This window comes from Aquarana catesbeiana, linkage group LG01, assembly GCF_042186555.1.
Source record: "Aquarana catesbeiana isolate 2022-GZ linkage group LG01, ASM4218655v1, whole genome shotgun sequence".
NCBI classification, from domain to species: Eukaryota; Metazoa; Chordata; class Amphibia; order Anura; family Ranidae; genus Aquarana; species Aquarana catesbeiana.
The window spans coordinates 744557459-744580424 of record NC_133324.1 but is presented as its reverse complement, the minus strand read 5'-3'; the positions used below and the strand labels follow the sequence as shown (position 1 = coordinate 744580424).

Genomic DNA, 22966 nt, shown 5'->3' with positions numbered 1-22966 from the left:
CATGGCAAACAGCATGGGAATTCCCCACAGGGGAACCCCAAACCAAAATTTAAAAAAAAATGACGTGGGGTGTCCCCCTAAATTCCATACCAGGCCCTTAAGACTGGTATGGATATTAAGAGAAGACGATGAAGAGAAGAAGATGAAGAGAGAAGCATCACACAGCGGGAGCCTCCCTCCATGCCATCATGGATGCGGAGCGGCCCGGAGAAGAAGGGAAGAAGACGCCGACGCCGCGGAGGAAGATGCCAGATGAGAATACCGGAGCAAGACCCAGAAGAACCAGAAGAAGAAGAAGATGGAGGAAGAAACCGAAGGAAGATAGAAGATAGAAGAAAGAAGAAAGAAGAAGCATTTAAATAAAGGAATTGTCAAAAACTGTCTCTTGTAATTTTTAACATTCGCAAGTTCTGGTGCGAACTGAACAGAGGGGTGTTCGGCTCATCCCTACCCTAGATGTTTAACCCCTTCCCAGCCAATGTCATAAGTATAGTGACAGTGCATATTTTTAGCACTGATCACTGTATTAGTGTCACTGGTTCCCACAAAGTGTTAGTTAGTTTCAGAATGTCCGCCGCAATATTGCAGTCACGCTATGTCACTGATGGCTGCCATTACTAGTATAAAAAAGAAACTACTGTATTTTCCGCATTTTTTTAACTAAAAACATGTAGAAGAATACATATTGGCCTAAATTTATAAAGAAATTTAATTTTTTTTTATTGGATATGTTTTATAGCAAAACATAAAAAATATTATTTATAGTGTATGGGATTAAAATTACCATTTCAGTGCTTGCAGATGACACCAAGCTATGCAGTGGAATAACGTCCTTACAGGATGTCTCCAACTTATAAGCCCAGCTCAATGCACTGTTTAATTGGGCGACTATGTGGCAAATGACGTATATGTTGATAAATGTAAAGTTATGCACTTGGGGGCTAAGAGTATGCATGCATCATACATAATAGGGGGAGTACAACTGGGGGAATCCATAGTGGAGATGGATCTGGGGGTTTTGGTAGTTCATAAGCTTAATAATAGCATGCAATGCCAAGCTGCGGTTTCCAAAGCGAGTAAAGTCCTTTCTTGTATTAAGAAAGGTATGGATTCCAGAGAGAGAGATATATCATTTTGCCCCTGTACAAATCATCTGTAAGAATTTATTTGGAATATGCAGTTCAGTTTTATATTGGGGAACTGGAGAAAGTGCAGAGAAGGGCAACCAAACTGATGAGAGGCATGGAGGAGCTCAGCTAGAGCTTAGAGGCTCAGAAGTTTAGAGGAACTGAATTTATTCTCTCTTGAGAAGAGGAGATTAAGGGGGGATATGATCAACATGTACAAATACATAAGGGGTCCATATAGTGAACTTGGTGTTAAGTTATTCTCTTTAACCACTTGACCACTGGGCACTTAAACCCCCTTCCTAACCAGACCAATTTTCAGCTTTCAGTGAGCTCACATTTTGAATGACAATTACTCAGTCATGCAACACTGTACCTGAAAAATATGAAATTTTCGTCCTTTTTTACACATAAATAGGGCTTTCTTTTGGTGTATTTAATCACTGCTGTTTTTTTTATTTTTTGCATAAAAGAAAAAAGACTGAAAATTCTTTTGAAAAATGCATTTTTCTTCGTTTCTGTTATAAAATTTTGCAAATTAGTAATTTTTCTTCATATATTTTGGCCAAAATTTATACCGCTACATATCTTTGGTAAAAATGACCCAAATCGGTGTATATTATTTGGTCTTTGTGAAAGTTATAGAGTCCACAAGGTATGGTGCCAATATTTGAAAATTGATCACACCTGAAGTACTGATGGCCTATCTCATTTCTTGAGACCCTAACAAGCCAGAAGCCAGGAAAGTACAAATACCCCCCAAATGACCCCTTTTTGAAAAGTAGACATTCCAATGTATTTAGTAAGAGGCATGGTGAGTTTTTTGAAGTTGTAATTTTTTCCCACAATTCTTTGCAAAATCAAGATTTTTTTTTTTTTTTTTCACAAAATTGTTATATTAGCAGGTTATTTCTCACACACAGCATATGCATAGCACAAATTACACCCCAAAAGACATTCTGCTACTCCCCCTGAGTATGGCGATACCACTTGTGTGAGACTTTTACACAGCGTGGCCACATACAGAGGCCCAATATGCAGGGAGCGCCATCAGGCGTTCTTGGAGCATAAATTACACATATAATTTCATGACTACCTCTTACACTTCTGAAGGTCCTGGAGAACCAGGACAATGGAAACACCCCAAAAATGACCCCATTTTGGAAAGAAAACAACCGAATGTACAATCTATGAGGCATATCGAGTCTTTTGAATATGTTATTTTTTTCTACAAGTTTTTGGAAAATGTGTAAAGAAAATGAATGCCATTTACACAATATTTCTAACACATAGCATGTACATACCAAAAATTACACCCCAAAATAGATTCTCCTACTCCTCCTGAGTACGGCAATACCAGATAGCATGTGCATACCAAAAATTACACCCCAAAATGGATTCTCCTACTCCTCCTGAGTACGGCAATACCACATGTGTGAGACTTTTCCACAGCCTGGCCACATACAGAGGACCAACATGCAGGGAGCACCATCAGGTGTTCTAGGGACATAAGTTTCAAATCTAATTTGACTACCTATTACACTTTTGTAAGGAACTGTAGTGGCATGGATGTAGCATGAATGATAACTGATGTGGTATGGATGAGAATGAATGGGGATGGATAAGCCGTTAATGGGGATGGCTGAGCATGAATGAGTATGGCTGGGTACGGCTGAGTACGGAAGGGTACGGCTGAGTATGGCTGGGTATAGATAAGATGGCTGGGTATGGCTGAGTACGGATGGGTACGGCTGAGTATGGCTGGGTATAGATGGTACGGCTGGGTACGATTGAGTATGGCTGGGTACGACTGAGTACAGCTGGGTATGGCTGAGTATGGCAGGGTATGGCTGGGTACGGCTGAGTATGGCTGGGTACAGCTGGGTATGGCTGGTTACGGCTGAATATTGCTGGGTATGGCTGAGTATGGATGGGTATGGCTAATTATGGATGGGGGTGGATGGGATGGCTGAGCATGGATGGATGGATGGATGAGTATGCTGAGTATGGATGAGGATGGATGGATGAGTATGCTGAGTATGGATGGGGAAAAACATGCTACCGCAAAAATGAAATTTCTAAAGAAATCAAATGTAAAATGACTCGTGGTTACAATTGCTGGCACCTGGCGATTGAAAAAATAAAGAAAAAAACGGCATTGGGTCCCCCCAAAGTGAATACCAGGTTCTTCGGGTCTGGTATGGTTTTAAAGGGGAACCTTGGCAGGTTAGGAAAGGGGGGATGAGCATGTGCCCCCTCGAACCATACCAGGCCACATACCCTCAACATGGGGGGTGGGTGTTTTTGATGGGGACAATGGCTTCTTCCCAACAACCCTGGGCTGTGGTTAGTTAGGGTCAGCGGGCAGGGGGGTTTTTGGAATCTGGAAGCCCCCTTTAACAAGGGAGCCCCCAGATCCGAGCCCCCCCTATGTTAATGGGTATAGGGTACATAGTACCCCTACCCATTCACCAAAAAAAGTGTCAAAAAGTAATAACCACAAGAAACAGTTTTTGACAAGTCCATTATTAAAAAATAAAAAAATATTGTCCCTCAATGTATATCCATCATCAACCACGATGCCCGCCGGACCCGAAAAAAAAAAATGCTCCGCCTCCTGGGAGGCCTCCCACCTTATGCCCGCTCAGCGTTTTGACAGTTTTTATACAGGCAAGGGGCACCCTCCCATGCTAAGGGCATGTGGCTTGGGGGGGGGGGGTGGGGGGGCGATCGTTCATCCCCTCCCCTTTCCTGACCTGCCAGGCTGCATGCTTTGATTAGGGTCTGGTATAGATTTTGGGGGGGATCCAATGCTGTTTTTTTCTTTAAATTTTTAACCAACACTTTATTTTTTTATTCAGCCGTCAGCAGGGAAACCCATTGACAGCTGAAGACTGAAGAATATCAGTTGTTAACGACATTGCGGTCGGCTTCTCAGCCCCACTCCCTAAAAACCAGCATAGACCCCGCCCTGATTGGACAAAGATTTGCCCAATCAGGGCGCAGAATGCACTGTGCAGTGCTCAGCAGGGTGTTTGTCTGGGCGAACACCCTGCAAATTCGGGTGTTTGGCGAACGGCCGCAAAGGCAAATGTTCGGTCTGCACTCATGCTCGGGCCAAACCGTTCACCCATCCCTACTGACTGATGTAACTATGTAACTATTTTTTTTAATCAAATTGTTGGTTCTTATTTGTTTATAGTGCAAAAAAAAAAAAAAAACAGTGGTGATCAAATACCACCAAAAGAAAGCTCTATTTGTGGGAAAAAATGGCATACATTTCATTGGGTACATCGTTGCATGACCGCGCAATCATCAGTTAAAATAACACAGTGCCGTATCGCAAAAAATGGGCTGGCCATGAAAGAGGGTAAATCTTCTGGAGGGCAAGTGGTTAATGATATACACTGATATTAACTGTAATTTTCCAGTTGGCATGCATTAATATTGGTGTATAGCTAGAATTATTACCAATAAAGATAAGTTACACATGAGTATAATTGCTATTATTAGCCTCTGAATGAAAGGTGGTATGAATTAGAAGGCTAATGTTCCCCCATCCCTTTGAAATGTGGAAATGATGTGCTTTGATAAATAATTGGCTTGGTAAACAAGGCGTGTAATGAACTTGCATATATCATTCCTGTAGACATTAAGCATTTGATTATTTTGCCATCTACATCTGCTCACAGCCAAATGACTAAAATTATACTTGAATAAACAAAAGTGCACCAAGACAAACCAGATACAAACAGAAGAACAAAACATGCATTATGATATAAGTTCTGCTGGCACTTGTAACACAGCTACGTGGCCAATAATATTTGATGGTACAATATAGCAAGAATAAGATATATCGTTGTTTTCTTTTTAAAATTCCAGTTAAGTAACATTTACTCTGTTAATTCCAAAATAGGCATATGTGTTTTTTTTTATTGAGTCGTTATTCCATAATTAATGCTTTAGATGGTATATTAATGGTTGTACCATAAAACAGATTGGTAGATCTGTTGTAAGTGTGGGTGGTACTATTAATGAGAGCTCTGCTGTTGGTAAATACCGTGGTTTAGGTTTCTTTTATGTGGTTAGGCTATAAAATGCTTGTACGCTAACCATGCATTACATACACATTAACTGCTTACATTTTAAAACCCAATTAAAATCTTGGTTTTCATGCATTAATTGGACACGCCCTCCCTCGTAAAGTGCTCCAACTAACTATGCTGTTTAGGGAGCATGAGTGTTGTTGATTAGAGTACTGTGCTAATCAGACACACAAAAAAAGCCATATTTGTTTTACTTGTTATGAAGCTTGACTATATACCTCTAACGCAAGAATAATATCTAACCAGGAATAGAATCCACAGGGGAAACTACCAAACAGAGACATTTAATTAGCAGATACCTTACTACTTAGCTCAGTGTTATATAAAGCTTCTGGAGAGTAGCTCTGGAATTGGAGAAATGCCATCATGACCATCAAAACTAAGGTCAGCCATGAAGGAGAGTGCCATTGAGCAGGTGGCAGAGCATGGGGTGAGGTGGTGATCGAAAAATCGCTCACTCACTTTTGTATTCGCATCCAGAAGCAAAAACAGCAATCACTTGAATGCTGCTTACTTCTGGCACTAGGTGAACCCTGCAGAGAAGTGACTTGTCCTCTGCACTGGGCTTTTGGTGGCCATTTATGCAAATCAAGGTAGGGCATCATTACTGCATCACAAGAGGTCAACAGTCAACCAAGCAAGCCTATAACCTTAGTAAATCAGGCCCTGTGTGTGAATCCAAATGCTTATTTATGCCAGCATTTACATCACTATTATTTCTAAATCCTAGTTATATTTTTGTTTAGGAAAGTGAAACGAGTCAAATAGTTAAGGTAGGATTTTATCTAATTATTTTGGCTTTTCCATAGGTTCTCAGCCTGACTATAATGTATTGTCCTTCATTCCTAGAGAACTGTTGTCATTTTATTAGGTGTGTTCAGGCCCCAGAAGGTGGCCGAGTGAGCCAAGGGAGGAAGAAAGAGCACAGATAAAGAATGAGCATAACAGAACACTTCTTTCTGATCTGTTAAGCTCCGTTCAGACCTGTGCATCTGTGCTCCTCAAGTAGGGCAGCCTATTCATTTCAATGATCTGCCCGACCCATAGAAATGCCAAGAAAAAAGTCCCCTGTGTTTTTTTACAAAATTGCACTGCACTGAAATAATGGCACCTGGGACATCTGCTAAAGCACAGCGCGGTTTTCTGTCAGCCGGAAGCGCATTTCACACCTGTTTCTAACCTGCACATATGTCAACCTAGCCTTACTGTGCTTTAATGTTCTTGAAAATGGCTTACTTTTCATTTATTGTGACAACAACCGAGCAACATTATGTTTGGTTTTGGGTACTCTGCTTGTACTCTGTATTGAGCATCTATCTTAATACTGTAACCAAGGTGTAGGAGGTAAGCTGCTTATACTTGCTGTGAACACATTGGCCATGACCTCCGAGATATTAGCTTTGTACCCCTTGAAAGGAATCTATAAAGGCAATAAGGAAATTCTGGCAAACATTTTAGCTTTTGCTAGATAACGTTTGCTTTTCAGTGCATCTCTAGCCACCACAGAATCAAATCAGCTTTACTTTATTTATTCTGTAAAAGCAAACTAGGCTCCATCTTGTCCTGACAGGCTTCACCCTGCTTTAATGGGCCTTTCATATAAAAGACCAACTGTTGTCCTGGCAGCAAATAAGTTTCCCTTTTTCATGGCTTAAAGGAATGAGATGAAGTTTTTAACTGGCTTGGCTTTTGTGTAGGTTTTGCAGTAGTTTTTGTGTTTATTAAAAGTCAGCAGCTACAAAAAGTGTAGCTGCTGACTTTTAATAAACAGACACTCACCTGTCCCATGGTTCACCGATGCGACCGCCCGAACCCTCGGTTCTCTCCCTTGCCTCTCCCCAGCGCTGGCATCACAAGTGTGGCATCCCGCTGTGACAGCTTGCAGATTCACACCTGGGTGCGCACTGCGGGAGAGGAGGAGTCGCCTAGGGGGCCCGAGCAGAAGTGGGAGCTGAGTACCTGTCAAAACTAGGTACCCAAAATAAAACAAAAAACGTGCGCTCATAATCAGTATAAAAAACTTATATTGACGCAATCTCAATCTGTGCAAATATTTCAACGAAATATGTGTGCAAGAGGAATCATAATAAAACAACTCAAATCCATACAATTCAAATAAAACAAACATGAATCAAAGTGTTGTCAATGGATGATATATGGTGAAAAAAATGTGCTGATGTACTTAAAACATATATCATTACACTCCTTGAAACTTCCCACACTAAATAAGTGGTTGGATTAGAGTTGTTGAGTTGAATCATCAAGCTGTCACAGCGGGATGCCACACTTGTGATGCCAGCGCTGGGGAGAGGCAAGGGAGAGAACCGAGGGTTCGGGCGGTCGCATCTATGAACCATGGGACAGGTGAGTGGTTATTAAAAGTCAGCAGCTACACTTTTTGTAGCTGCTGACTTTTAATAAATAAATAAAACAGTCCTCAAGTATAAAGAACATTTCAGCCGTAAAAAAAGAACAAGAAAAGGTAGTCCATAGAATGAATGACAGAAGGAAAAGTCCCATAGATGAATAACCGCTTCACCAAAGCAGAGGGAAACATCCACGATCCATCAGGTCAGACGCCACACAAATACATGGAAAAGGAGGGAGTTTGTAGACAAAAGCTCTCATAGAATCCAACAATGTTGAAAGGTGGACCCTTACCCTCAATGGTGGACCTCCCTTCTGGCGAGGTCTTACGTGCAAGCAGACTTTGCCCTCTGCGGGGACTGTAGATGGATGGTATCCGAATCCTGCTGGTGTACTGTGCGTCTCCAACCTGGCATAAACCAACTCTTCCACCTGAGGGGGGGTGATAAGCCCACTTATCCCAGAGGGAGGTGGGTAAAAATAGAAGAGAGGCTCCAATGGTGTAGTATACATAAAATTTATTATTAGTGGCTGCTCTGACTACACAATCACCATTGAGGGTAAGGGTCCACCTTTCAACATTGTTGGATTCTATGAGAGCTTTTGTCTACAAACTCCCTCCTTTTCCATGTATTTGTGTGGCGTCTGACCTGATGGATTGTGGATGTTTCCCTCTGCTTTGGTGAAGCGGTTATTCATCTATGGGACTTTTCCTTCTGTCATTCATTCTATGGACTACCTTTTTTTCTTCTTTTTTACGGCTGAAAAGTTCTTTATACTTGAGGACTGTTTTATTTAACCACTTATTTAGTGCGGGAAGCTTCAAGGAGTGTAATGATATATGTTTTAAGTACATCAGCACATTTTTTTCACCATATATCATCCATTGACATCACTTTGATTCATGTTTGTTTTATTTGAATTGTATGGATTTGAGTTGTTTTATTATGATCCGTCTTGCACATATATTTCGTTGAATTATTTGCACAGATTGAGATTGCTTCAATATGAGTTTCTTATACTGATTATGAGTGCACGTTTTTTGTTTTATTTTGATTTATTTTACACAGATATTGGTGTTCTATTCGTGCAGCTATAAGTTTTGAATATAATTTTTTCTTTAGCGTGTTTTTTCTCTTACTTTAAAACTAGGTACCCACTCCCCCCCCAAAAAATAACATGCCAAATGTAGCATGTAAGAGGGTGAGGAGTCCTTAAAGTCTAACTTCCACTTTTGGGTGGAACTCCGCTTTAACATGATATTGAGCATTCTATTTTCAAAACTTTTAGGCCTTTCTAAATGACAACTACTAACCCTTCGCACTGTAGGTTCACTGCCATACACTAGCAATGATCCATAAGCATCTAACTATAGATAGTCTTGATTTATGGACTTCATACTTGTTTGTGATTTATAGGTTTATCCAAGAGTATGCTCATTATTGTCACTGCATAAATAAACTGTACAATTCAATTATAGTTTCACAACTACTTTGTCTAATGCTATATATTATATACTGCAGGGCTCAACATTTCAAGTCCTGAGCTACCAGCCAGGCCTTAAGGATTACTCGCCACCAGTTGCCCCACCCAACCCCTACCCTGCACCACCCCTAATTCCACCCCTAAACACGCCCTTATAAATTATCTCATGAAATGACATAGTTAAATGTTTTATGCAGAATTAAGTTACAAAAATAAATATTACCAACAACTTTATCAGTGCCCATAAGTGCAGCCTCATTAGTGCTCATCAATGCAGTCTATTAGTACCCATCAGTACAGCCTATCAGTGCCCATCAGTGCAGAATATCTGTGCCCATCAGTGCAGCATCATCAGTGCAGCTTATCAGTGCCCATTAGTGCCACCCCATCAGGGCCGTCACATCAGTGCCCATCAATGCAGCCTTATCAGTGCACTTCAATGCAGCCTATCCGTGCCCTTCAATGCAGCCTCATTCATGCCCATCAATGCACCCTCATCAGTGCCCATCAATGCAGCCTCACCAATGCCCACCAATGCAGTCTATCAGTGCCCATCAATGCAGCCTATCAGTGCCCTTCAATGCAGCCTCATTCGTGCCCATCAATGCACCCTCATCAGTGCCCATCAATGCAGCCTCACCAATGCCCATCAATGCAGTCTATCAGTGCCCATCAATGCAGCCTGATCAGTGGCCATCAATGCAGCCTTACCAGTGCTCATCAATGCAGCCTCACCAGTCCCCATCAGCGCAGCCTCATCAGTGGCTCTCAATGCAGCCTCATCAGTGGCCATCAATGCAGCCTCACCAGTGCCCATCAGCACAGCCTCATCAGTGCCCATCAATGCAGCCTGATCAGTGCCCATCAATGTATCCTCACCAGTGCTCATCAGCACAGCCTCATCAGTGTCCAATAGTGCAACATCACCAGTGCCCATCAATGCAGCCTCACCAGTGCCCATCAATGCAGCCTGATCAGTGCCCATCAATGCAGCCTCACCAGTGCCCATCAATGCAGGCTTACCAGTTCCCATCAGTGCAGCCTCATCAGTGCCCATCAATGCAGTCTCACCAATGCCCATCAATGCAGCCTCACCAGTGCCCATCAATGTCCATCAATGCAGCCACACCAGTGCCCATCAATGCAGCCTCACCAGTGCCCATCAATGCAGCCTCACCAGTGCACAGGCATCAGAAAGAGGAGAAGAAGAGGAGAGCCAGCCGGGTCACACAGAGCGTGGATCTCCCTCTGTGACACAGCTTTGATTTGAATTGCCCGGCGGCTGCTGTCATACAAAGTCCCACCTCCTGGACCGCCTCCTATGATAGACGTCACATGTCCTGGCATTGGACCGGTGTGCTGTATATCATAGGAGCCGGTCCAGGAGGCATGAGCCCGCATGACAGCGGCCGCCAGGCAATGCAAATCAAAGCTGTGTCACAGTAGGAGATACCTGTTCTTTGTGACTGGCTCTCCTCTTCCCCTTCTCTCTCTTCCCTAGGTTCCTTGCCAATTGCTGGGAGAATGGCTCCCATTCAACCCCGCCTGCCGGCGGCCCCCGCCTCCTCTGAGGCAGCCTCACACTCGAGGCGAGTGTAAATTTTGAGGGCTGTATATTGTGTGTGTGTATATATATATATATATATATATATATATATATATATATATATATTATATATATATATATATTAGCACATTTCCATGCACTTATTGGCCTCTTATTACATCACATCTCTCTTGCTCATCTGAAATGTCAGTATAACAGCAGTAAAAAAAATACTAAATTCCAGAAGATTTGGTATACTAAGCATTCTCCAGAATCTTGAAATAAAAACAATGACATCACCCTCTGCTATGTAAAAGCAGGGGGGGGGGGAGGAGGAGGTAGTGCAAGTATATTTGTTTGAACTTTTCATCGCACAGTTATGTTTTTTTAGTGCCAATGCTAAGGTTCATCTGATTTTAATTACTTTTCAACCTTTTCTTTAGTTGCTGTGTCCTATTGCTGTAAAACCTGAGTTTATTATCGCATGATTTATAATACCAAATATTTTCAGAAGACAAAACTTGCCGTATTATCCCACACAAGTTTTAGGACTTTTTCACACCATGTCAGTTCAGTTGCATTGATGTGCATTGATGTGCATACATCTACACGTGCTCAAGGCAAGGGAATATAGAAAAACGAGGAGGAATTAACTAAGCTTCGGCATAGGAAATTGTCAGGAGAGGCGTGTGCCACATTAACTAAGGAGATTGGGACTGATTTCAGGTCTATCTAGCCCCCTGCAACAGTTTCTATTTCAGATTGTTGTAGAAACTGGCCTAAGTCTTCCCTAATTAACAGACAAAATACGGAAGCTTTCCATATAGAAAACTGCCACAAATTCCTGCCAGGTGTGACTTTGTTGCATGGGATGTAAGCTGTTAGCAGAAATCTCACATCCCTTTCTCTGCTCGTGCAGTGATTACACTACACAAGCATGGACGGCATGGGCTAACAACTCCCTTCTTCTCTGAACTGACTGGAGGGGAGGGACATGGACAAAGGTATTAGAACATCCTGCTCCAGCTCTTTATGCTGTGTCTGCAGACTTGGCAGAACTGAGCACCGATCACTCCTAATTAACAAAGGGACTTCCGTCTCTTTTGTTAAGAGCAACCTCTGCATTTTCAACAATTTAAAAAACTATGCAAGGAAGTATTGTACTCGCATCACTCTTTGTTAATTGCTCCAGTTGTTAAAACTAACCTTGCTTTGACAATTCATCTACAGCTCAAATTTCATGCATTGTAGCATGCAGGATGGTGTGAATGAGCACCTAAAAAATGTTCAATCTTCTTGCAAATTTATGAGGAATAGCATTCTACAAAATAAAGTGGACCTGCCATGAGATAAATATTTGTGCCACCTTTCCTGACTCCTAAAATTGGTAGTTACCACACTATCATTCTCCCAACACTCATTACCTTTCATCAACTTCACAGCAAAGTGAATCACTAGGTTGAATTTCTAAAGGAATGCAAATGCTTACTTAGCTTAGTGAATATTGTGCAGCTGTGTTCACATGTACAAGCAAAAATCCTGTATTTTTTACTTTTCCTTGGACAATATTGGGTATTCAAAGTGGACACACCTTCACCTCATTTAGGAGTAAACACATACTTCGCAAACTAAACATTCACCTTGCTAAGTGAGTAGCCTCTAAGTAAATCAACATCTGGTCTCAGAACAAGCACACAGGTTTGGAGTTTTACTTGCTCACAGATTCTGTTTTGTTACAACACTTCAGATGCTTAGCATCACCGAAGAAGTAATGGGTTTAAAGGATAAGGATTAATAGAGGAATGATGATAAAGGGATAACAAGGGCTTATAAAATGCCATATGGGAAAACATTTACTGAAGCTGCACTTTTGGTTCAATAAGAATTATTTGTTACCATGCCTACAAAGTGAATCTTCATTTAATATGTCAATAATAAAAGAAAAAGATACCTGTACTTTTTGGTCTATTAAAATCACTATCGTGTGCATCCGTGTATCGTATTTCACAATGTATTCTTAACAATATATTCTGGAATATATCTTTGGGCTATACAGATACTTAAAGCAATGTTCTGCCCCCCCCCAAAAAAAAATTAAAAGCCAGCAGCTACACATTCTGCAGCTGCTGGCTGTTAATAATAGGACACTTACTTGTCCTGGAGTCCAGCGTTGTCGGCAACCGCAGCTGATGTTTCCGCTGCCGCCGCCATTGCGGGTAAGGGTACCCGGCAGTGTAGCCTTATGGCTTCACGCCGGGAACCCTAATGCGCATGCGCGAGGCCCTGCTCCTCTCTCCTACTGGCCCGGTGACAGGGAGAGGAAGAGGGAGCCCCACGGTGATGTCACGGGCAATGGCCTGGACTCCCGGAAGTAAGAACAGGATACCTGTCAAAGACAGGAATCCGGTACCCCCTCCCCCTGAAAGGTGCCAATTGTGGCACCGGAAGGGGAGAGGAGACAAATGAGCAGAATGTTCCACTTTTGGGTGGAACTCTGCTTTAATACAAATTATTCTGTAACAAATATCTGAATAATACATTTATATTCACTTCTGAACAGACTGGGACTGAATGATAAAACTAGAGCAAAGAATTAGATCTGATGTTTTCGGGAAGTAGTTGAGCATTAATTGCTTTTCTCTTACCTACATTAGGAAGAAAGAACTTTGAATTTGATTGGTTATAATGGGCTGCAGCTCAACTTGGCTGTGCATCATTTTTTATAAATTAGCCCCATTGTTGTTTATACAATGCACAATGATTATCGCTAATATAGCATGCAAGGTATTCATTTAAATGCCATGTTCTAAAAAGATTTTCAGTCTTTTACAAGATAACTTTTCTGTGCCTCTCCAGGTGAAAGCAACAGATGCTGACTCGGGCTCTTTTGGTCAAGTTCACTATTCCCTGTATGAGAAATCTCATACCTTGAAGGAATCTCAGAAGTTTTTTATTGATCGGGATTCTGGTCGTATATGTGTATCACAAGATATTGACAGAGAAGGTGATGTTGAGAGCTATGAACTTCTGGTGAAGGCACAAGATGAGGTGAGCTTATAAATTGTAATCAATTCATCTACAAACTACATATCATCACAAGTCATGAATTTACATTTGGTGATTTCTCACAAATTGTTACATAATAATGAAATTGGAACTTGTCTTTGTGTAAACATAAGTATCCTTTATCTAAGAGTACATTATTGATTGCAGTGGAGGCTGGTGCTCAAAATTTTGGGCGGGGTGCAAACTAATTGAAAAATTCTGAAAAATACTGAAACAAAAACATCAAATGCAGCCTCACTGTGCTGTTATATGGAGCCACTGTGCCCTTCATATGCAGCCACTGTGCCCAGCAAATGGAGCCACTGTGCCCATCATATTCAGCCACTGTGCCCATCATATGCAGCCACTGTACCCATCATATTCAGCCACTGTGCCCATCATATGCAGCCACTGTACCCATCATATGCAGCCACTGTGCCCATCATATGCAAAAAAACTGTGCCCAGCAAATGCAGCCAACTGTGCCCAGCAAATGCAGCCACTGTGCCCATCATATGCAGCCAACTGTGCCCATAAAATGCAGCCACTGTGCCCATCATATGCAGCCAACTCTGCCCATCATATGCAACCAACTGTGCCCAGCAAATGCAGCCACTTTGCCCATCATATGCAGCCACTGTGCAAATCATATGCAGCGAAATGTGCCCATCATATGCAGCCAACTGTGCCCATCATATGCAGCTAAGTGTGCCCCATCATATGCAGCAAACTGTGCCCATCATATGTAGCCACTGTGTCCAGCAAATGCAGCCACTGTGCCCATCATAGGCAGCCACTGTGCCCAGAAAATGCAGCCAATTGTGCTCAGCAAATACAGTAACTGTTTCCATCATATGCAGCTACTGTGCCCATCAAATGCAGCCACTGTGTCCATAATATGCAGCCACCGTACCCATCACATGCAGCCACTGTGCCCATCAAATGCAGCCACTGTGCCCATCATATGCAGCCACTGTGCCCAGCAAATGCAACCAACTGTGCTCAACAAATGCAGCCACTGTGCCCATCATAGGCAGCCAACTGTGCCCAGCAAATGCAGCCACTGTGCCCATCATATGCAGCCACTGTGCCCATCATATGCAGCAACTGTGCCCATCGTATGCAGCCAACTGTGCCCATCCTATGCAGTCACTGTGCCCAGAAAATGCAGCCACTGTGCCCATCATATGCAGCCAACTGTGCCCAGCGAATGCAGCCACTGTACCTATCATATGCTGCCACTGTGCCCATCATATGCAGCCAACTGTGCCCATCATATGCAGCCAACTGTGCCCAGAAAATGCAGCCACTGTGCCCATTATATGCAGCCAACTGTGCCCAGCAAATGCAGTCACTGTGCCCATTATTTGCAGCCACTGTGCCCATCATATGCAGCCAACTGCGCCCATCATATGCAGCCAACTGTGCCCATCATATGCAGCTAAATGTGCCCCATCATATGCAGGCAACTGTGCCCCATCATATGCAGCCAACTGTGCCCCATCATATGCAGCCAACTGTGCCCATCATATGCAGCTAAATGTGCCCCATCATATGCAGCCAACTGTGCCCCATCATATGCAACCAACTGTGCCCATCATATGCAGCCAACTGTGCCCAGAAAATGCAGCCACTGTGCCCATCATATGCAGCCAACTGTTCCCATCATATGCAGCCAACTGTGCCCAGCAAATGCAGCCACTGTCCCCATCATATGCAGCCACTGTGCCCATCATATGCAGCCAACTGTGCCCATCATATGCAACCAACTGTGCCCATATACAAGAATGAAGGAGTGTAGGGGTGCACTGCATTGCACCACAATGCAGCAAAAAACCCTGCAAATGAAGCGTCTCGTCTGCATTGACGTCATGCTTCCCAAAGTGCACTGTGTCCGGCGCCCAAACACAGTGCACTTAAACATTTAAAGGACCTTTTTTTTGGGTGACTAGCTTTGGGTGGGGGGGCGGCGCTTCTGCGCCCCCTATGGATGGGCCGCCACTGATTGATTGCTTACATCAACAGAGGTAAACCCACGATGAAACATACCTGGAAATAACAAGAAGAATGTGATTGGTTGCTACTGAGACAGCTTTCTGTGTTCTCTTTATTTCTTCCATGTATATTTCCAGTAAATCCATGAGAAACATATAAAGTAAGACTCCTGTTTGTTTTGTTCAGAACAGTAAAACATAGTTACAGTATATATCACATGCCATTGTGCTCTAATAAGATCAAAATAACTAGCTACAAGAAATAGTGCCAGTGGTTATGTTGTGTATATTTACCTGACTTGAATGGCTGTAGCCCCTCAGGGACTACATGTTTACAATGATAAAATGCAGAAAGGGAATAATGTAAACGGTACTATTTTCATTCCAGATTTAATTTATGGGACATTGGTCAACAACCCTAATGATTTGTATCCTTAAAACATTCTAAATACATTTGTAAAAACATAAAAAATAAGTTATTTCTATTTACTGTGTTTTAGCATCTAGAAAAATACTAAATGGCTTCAATGTATGAAATTTAGTGGGGTTATACCTATTACAAATTACTCCTAATATCAGTTTGATAGAAAATGAGATTGCAGGTCACAGTTTACTAAGACTTGTCCACCTGCAAATAGCATGATTATCTGACTAAAAGGGAAGCAGGATCCCCATTTTTTTGAAGTTTATCTGAGGAAAGTGCCTGTTCTTCCAGCTTGTTCCCTATAAATAGGTCTAGATTTGGCTGTGTGGCAATTTCCAAGCTGTAGCCCTCTAGTGTGCCTCTCTGGTGACAAGTGTTGATCAGGGAAGGAAATTATTGCTTACCTCCTGACAAATAGCTCTAAACAGATTTTAAATGATGATGCTATTGCAGGTATGCTGACAATGTGCATACATTCAGTAGTGACCTTTAGCCAAAAGGGGGGGGGGGGTGCACAACTAGGGAGGAAGAAATCAGATGGGGTTGGAGTGGAAATATAATGTGCAACTGAATAGTTGGACTTGAGTTAGGGCCTGTGTCAGTGGGTATTGTTTCACTTCAAGTGGGTTTTACATTTCTGCTTATACAAATCTAGGGTGAAGCAAAACTCACTTAAAACAGGTGAAATGCTGGTCAGAAGGAGGTGAACTGCACCTGTCAATGAATTCTGAATGAGCTCTTAAATGTCTCAAACTGATGCCATCGATGCAAGCCTAAAGCATGTTGACACAAAGGGCCCTTATGGTGGCAAATTTAATAGATGATTTTTTTTTTCACATTCTTGTATCCTGGTGAGTGAAAGGATCTGCTCAAAACAAAGTAAATTTAGGGGTCTAGCTTGTATTTAATATATCGACTGTGCATTTGGTTTGCTGTGAGTAGAAGCAAGTGAATCTTTGAAAACCAGGTCTACCGGCTGTTCATATGGTCCTTGGTTTTAAATATGCTGCTTTCTTTTCTTTTCATTTTTTTGGTGTTTTTTTGGGGGGGAAAACAGTTAACATGAGCCCTGGAGTAGATACTAGGGTCAAACCTTATCCAGATGACCAACAGGAATGACCTCTCTATAAGTGTAGAATTTGATGAGGAATACAGACCAATGTTATATTTATTCTGTTTATAGTTTTTTGTTTACCAAGACTAAAGGCATAAAGTAACAGTAATATTATCTGTAATTCTCATATATTAAATTCCCCAAGAAAGAAATATGTGAAAATTTTATTTTTACACACATATTCATCCTTTTTTCAAACACAGTTTTGATTCCTCTGTTGGTAGTATGGTTGCCATTGAAGCCTCATGATGGCAAAAACATCTCATTGTAAATGTATGTGCCAGTTTTCACACACATTCAGTATTGGCTTAGCGAAAACACAAATGTAAATGCAACCCAAGGCAAAATTCAGAGCTTCATTTGACTTAATGGAACAAGTCAAGTAAGGAGATCAAAAATCATAAAATATTTTTCATATATGTATTCCCAGAATATGCTTGTCAGAATATTTAATGTGTTCAGTAAAAAGCAGATATGATTAAATGTAGCTTGGAAAATATAATAGGCAGTTTTATACAAGAGAATATCTTCTATAACTTAAAACAAATATCAGTAATATTCTTTATTTTGATGATATCGCAATATTTGCCATCATATTATAACAGTGAGGACAGTGACAAAGACAGAAATAATTACAGTATTCAGGAAGGCAAGGGGCAGTTCAAAAAATTGTTACACTTCTCAACCTGATCTCAATCTCAATTTAAATTTGTTCTTTAAAGATACAGTTTGCAGGTTTACCAGCAGACAGCTTTTGTTTTTGGCCCAATAAAAAACACAGGACAACTGGCTATCTGCACACTGACATTGCATCTCCTTGCCACCAATCACCTCTATCACTAAACCCTCTGCACCCCTAACTCTAAACCTTCCTGCCACCCAGCACCCCTACTACTGAACATGTTGATGCTGAACTTTAGTGCCGCCTTGCACCCCTACCACTGCACCCCTGACTCTGAACCTCCATGCCACCCAGCACCCTTACCACTTCACCCCTTACTGTGAACCTCCCTGCCACCCAGCTGTTTTGAAACTTCTCCTATCACCCAGAAATCTGCTTTACAAAACCCAAGACACTGCCTCCAAGCAACCCTGACACCACACCTCAACTTCAGACACTGCAGTAAAACACTCATAGACACTGCACCTTTCTGCCACCTAGTAACTCTGCCACTGCATACTCCTCCACTCAGGGCCATTTTTAAGGCAGGACAAAAGGGGCAGCTGCCCCGGACCCTGTCATTGTTGTGGGGCCCAAAGCAGCTGCCTCATACTTGCCTCGTCCCTTGAGGTTTTAGTCCTGTGCTGTGTCCCAATATCTGAGTGTGAAGTGCTGCTACTAATGCTGCCCAGTTCTGCCCTATTGTTGTGTACAGATGACTCACCTGCAGACCCTGTGTTTACATGTAAATTCCCGGTATTCACATGTAAATAGCGGCGGCCGGCGGCATTGATATGTATATCATGCCCCCTGAGGTCATATGCACAGTAATCTCTAGCAACCAATCAACAAGCAGAAATCATGTGCTGTAACCTCTAGCAACTAATCAGTGAACTGTAATGTGTGCTATAACCTCTAGCAACCAGTCAGTGAGCGGTAATGATACACTGTAACCGCTGGTAACCAATCGCAATACCCGCCTGATCTTATTCAGTAAACTGATTTTGAGTCTAGCTGCTATTTATTGTGTCTCAGAGCAGGTGGAGAGCAAAACTGCATGGGGGGGGGGGCCCAAGAAAAGTTTTGCCCAGGGTCCAATCAATATTAAAGACGTCCCTGCCTCCACTGGTCCTCTTGTCCCTGTTTTCCCCCCTGTCACCTTTGCAGGGACATGCAGAAAATATGAGAGGAGGAACCTGTTTTTTTTAGCTCTCTGCCCACTCTGTCTTTGACTCTGCCCACTTTCTCCTCCCTCTGGTAATATCATGTCCTGGCTGTAGATGCAGATAACCTCACAGAGACTCAAAAATGAGCTTCAACTGTCAGAAGACCTGGCGTGGGGCACTTTATTCTGGATGCCTCCTAAGTTTTCAGAGTGAAATGACAGCTATGCACTCGACAACTACGCTTTAATAGTCAGGCAGTCAGCCTTCTGGCCTCTTGGGGTGCAGTGCAAGTTGTGTGTGTTGCCAGGGGGAGAGGTCGATGGTGCACACTTCTAGGATGAGAGAAATAGAGAAGTCAAACACTGAGATTAAACCCTTAGTGGCAGCCATCTTTAAAAAGTTTAACATCCAGATTTTTTTTTATTTCTTTTACTTGCAAGGTAAGTATTTTGTTTCAAATATAACACCAGTATGTATTACTCCTCCCTCCTAAACTATTCAACATCTTATAAAAAACAATCTCTTATGTTACTTTTTTTTTTTATGTATTCTTTTTTTGGAATAGGTATAGGACGCTTTAATGTATACCTTTATCTGAAATAATAACTAAAGTAGAACTGCGCCACAGAGCTGTTACCAAATTGTCACCTTTAACTAGACCATGCAGCTGCTATTCTAATTGATCCAGTGACCAAACAAATTAAAAAAATCTTTCTGACAGTGCTAGCACAAATTAACTTACTACTGTATGTGAACCAATAAAAATAATTATATATCAATAAAGTGCAAAATAATTTTGCAAAATAACTACAAAAAATCCAGTGCTATAAACACAAAATTAGAATACATATACAGTAAGTAAAATGACATTAAACTGTATATAAAGTGCAAAACTTCTTTAAAAAGTGTCCAGCTATAAACATAAATAGTTGTCTTCAATAAAGTGTCGAGTACATAAAACTTTTTGATGACTTTTCTGTGCTTGATATCCACCATACACTATCTTGCACTGCGGCATGTAGATTCCTCCTCCTCTCGCGCTGTCAGAAAAATTGTTCTTTATCTAAAATAAGCTAGGAAATAAAAGTTAACAAATGTACATTAACTAATTACACTGCTAGACTGAACATAAGCAAGTGCTCTGCTGAATTAATTACCAGATGATTGCAGAGCAGCTTGATCTTTGTATATGTTAAAGAGACAGTAATACATGAAAAATAACAGATGTTTCATGTAATGTCAGGTCATTTGTCCTAATTCAAAAGAGATTTGTAAATATATGCTAAAGACATTAACCTTTTTCAGTAAGGGGAATCTCAAAGCCGGTGCCTCACTTCAGAAATATTTGCATCTGAAGAGAATCTGAAAGAGGGAAGCAAGACATAATCTGAATGACAAAAACATTACCTATTATGATAAAGTTTAAAGGTGTAGTCCACTTTGAATTTAAAATGAAACCTTTAAAGTGGTTCTATGTATTAAGATAAAAAACCTTCTGTGTGCAGCTTCCCCCCAGTCCCCCCAGTCCCCCCAAATACTTACCTGAGCCCATCTCGATTCTGATGGAGAAAATGAAAATACAGTTGTTAGGTGTGGGTAGGGTAGGCTCCTCCGAAGAGAAGGGTTTTCAGGGATCGTCTAAAAGCTAATAGAGTAGGAGATAAGCGGACAGATTGGGGTAAGGCATTCCATAAGATTAGTGAGGCTTAGGAAAGGTCCTGGAGGCGAGCATGGGAGGAGGTGACGAGGGAGCTAGAGACTGGTAGACGTGAGCGCGGGGCCCAACACAGTTATAAATTAACAAACAGTAAAAAATATAAGGGGTATGTTATAGATGAGAATTAAAATAAATTTAAAAACAATATCAATGGTGGATGAAGATTAATGAACATTGGTTGATTAGTGAAAAATTATATATTTTATAATGTCCATATAAGCTGAAAAAATGTCCATAATAAGTATAAAATACTGACCACGTTAGAAGGCTGCCCTGATTAAAGAAAAGAAGTAGTCCTCTGGGTGCTGTAACATAAAAACACAAGGCGCCACTCTAAGTGCAGAAATGCCATAAAATGTATTAAACAAATAAGGAAAGGTGGTACTCACAAAAGTACATGTTTAAAAAGCATGTTTGTAATGTTGCTGGAGTGTCCTAAAAAGTTCCTGATCCGGTCTGGATGGTGCTGGTGTCCGGTGGACAGGCTCGGCGGTGGATGACATCGCTTCCTGCCGCTGGAACACATGCTGAAACCCAGGAACTAGAGGGATGAGATCACTTCCAGGTAGGGGGACGTGTAGCCTGTCCACCGGTAACCAACACCATCCAGACCGGATCAGGAACTTTTTAGGACACTCCAGCAACATTACAAACATGCTTTTTAAACATGTACTTTTGTGAGTACCACCTTTCCTTATTTGTTTAATACATTTTAAGGCATTTCTGCACTTAGAGTGGCGCCTTGTGTTTTTATGAGGGAGCTAGAGAGCAGAAGGTCTTGAGAGGAACGAAGAGAACGAGTAAGTTGGTATTTAGAGACTAGGCTAGTAATGTAGCTGGGAGCTAAATTGTGGATGGATACAAGATCCAATACAAGAGGATTCAGAGGGCACATGAGAACTTACAATCTAAAAGGATCGTGAATCAAAATGTTGATACTAAAAAGATTCTCACAGCCACCATTTAGATTCAAACCTGGCTTGGAATTTTGTGGTGCTACAGTAAGCAGATAGAGAGCGGAGACTTCAGGAAATACAGTCATAGCGACCCTGTAGGGTTGCTCACTGGATTCTAGATGTAGTGTATTACGCAGAACACAGATTTAGGTAAATGTTAAGAGATGGCATGATGGTATCTGAATAGTTATGTTAGCTCATAGATTTGTTGCCTGGAAGGCTTCTTAAATTAGAGAGCCTGATGCTATGGAACTTTCTGCTAATTTTTTGTGCCTTCTTCAGGTAACCCATGCCCTATATCTTCACCAATAAATTGTAGGTTATCTAATACAAAGCTAGCTACAGTCAATGAAATATTTTGATTAATTAAAATTCTTCCAAAGCATTCACATCTATAGAGAACTGATTACAGTGTCAGGGACAGTAAGATAAGAGAAAGGGGATTTATTTCTGAATACTGGTGTTACTTAATGTCACTTTAAGCGATGGTAAATTGTTTAGCTATTTCAACTTTAGAAAAGCAGAAGAATTAGTGAAAGAACATTTCACAGTGGAAATGACATGCAAAAGTACAAAGAGAGAAGCAGAAAGTGGTGTTTATGCAGCCCAAATTAAAGTAGGGTAGTTATATATAAATAAGGATGATTAGTGACAAATCTCAAAAAATGTTAACATTATATTTCTCAACTGTCAACCTTCTCTTGGTTGCTTATCTGTTGGGAGTATGGCCATTGTTCGCCTCTGATCAGTCATCTGCTGGGCATTTGTCACTGACCTGTTGGTCACTTTTCTGATAGACTGTCACTCCGTTAGATGCAGCTGTGGCTTGCTAACTTCTGCTGCTTTTGGACCGATTGTAGCATCTCCTGATGTTGGTCTTTGTCTACCCTTAGTCCTCATGTCCACCGATTGACACTGCTTCTGTTCTCCTCTTGTCCATCTATTTCTGCTGCTCCTCTTGGCCCTACTGTTCTACAGATTACATTTTTGCATTCTGACTGTGCATGTCACAGAGAGTGACCAAGCATGGATCTCCTGATTTGTCCAGTGTGCTTTAAAGGCACACCATGCCCAGGCTCTGGTTGCCTATTGTTGTTTGATTGCACTCTTTGTATTCCAGAATCTTCTTCCCATTGCTGTTCCTGCCCATTCTGTCCTCCCAATATTTCTTAATTACCCTTTCTCACCATCTCCTAAACCTGTCTGCTGTGTTTCTAGATACATCTCCTTGAATTTTATACTTACTGGTTCTTTGTTG

The 22966-nt window shown here is 41.6% G+C and overlaps 1 protein-coding gene across 1 annotated transcript in view; it reads left to right on the top strand.

The window, feature by feature from the left end:
- Positions 1-22966, top strand: part of DCHS2 (dachsous cadherin-related 2) — a 409001-nt gene that overhangs the window by 190022 nt on the left and 196013 nt on the right. The window contains exon 2 of the mRNA XM_073605397.1: positions 13488-13679. Within this exon, the coding sequence (XP_073461498.1) occupies positions 13488-13679 (192 nt within the window). The remainder of the gene's footprint in view (positions 1-13487; positions 13680-22966) is intronic.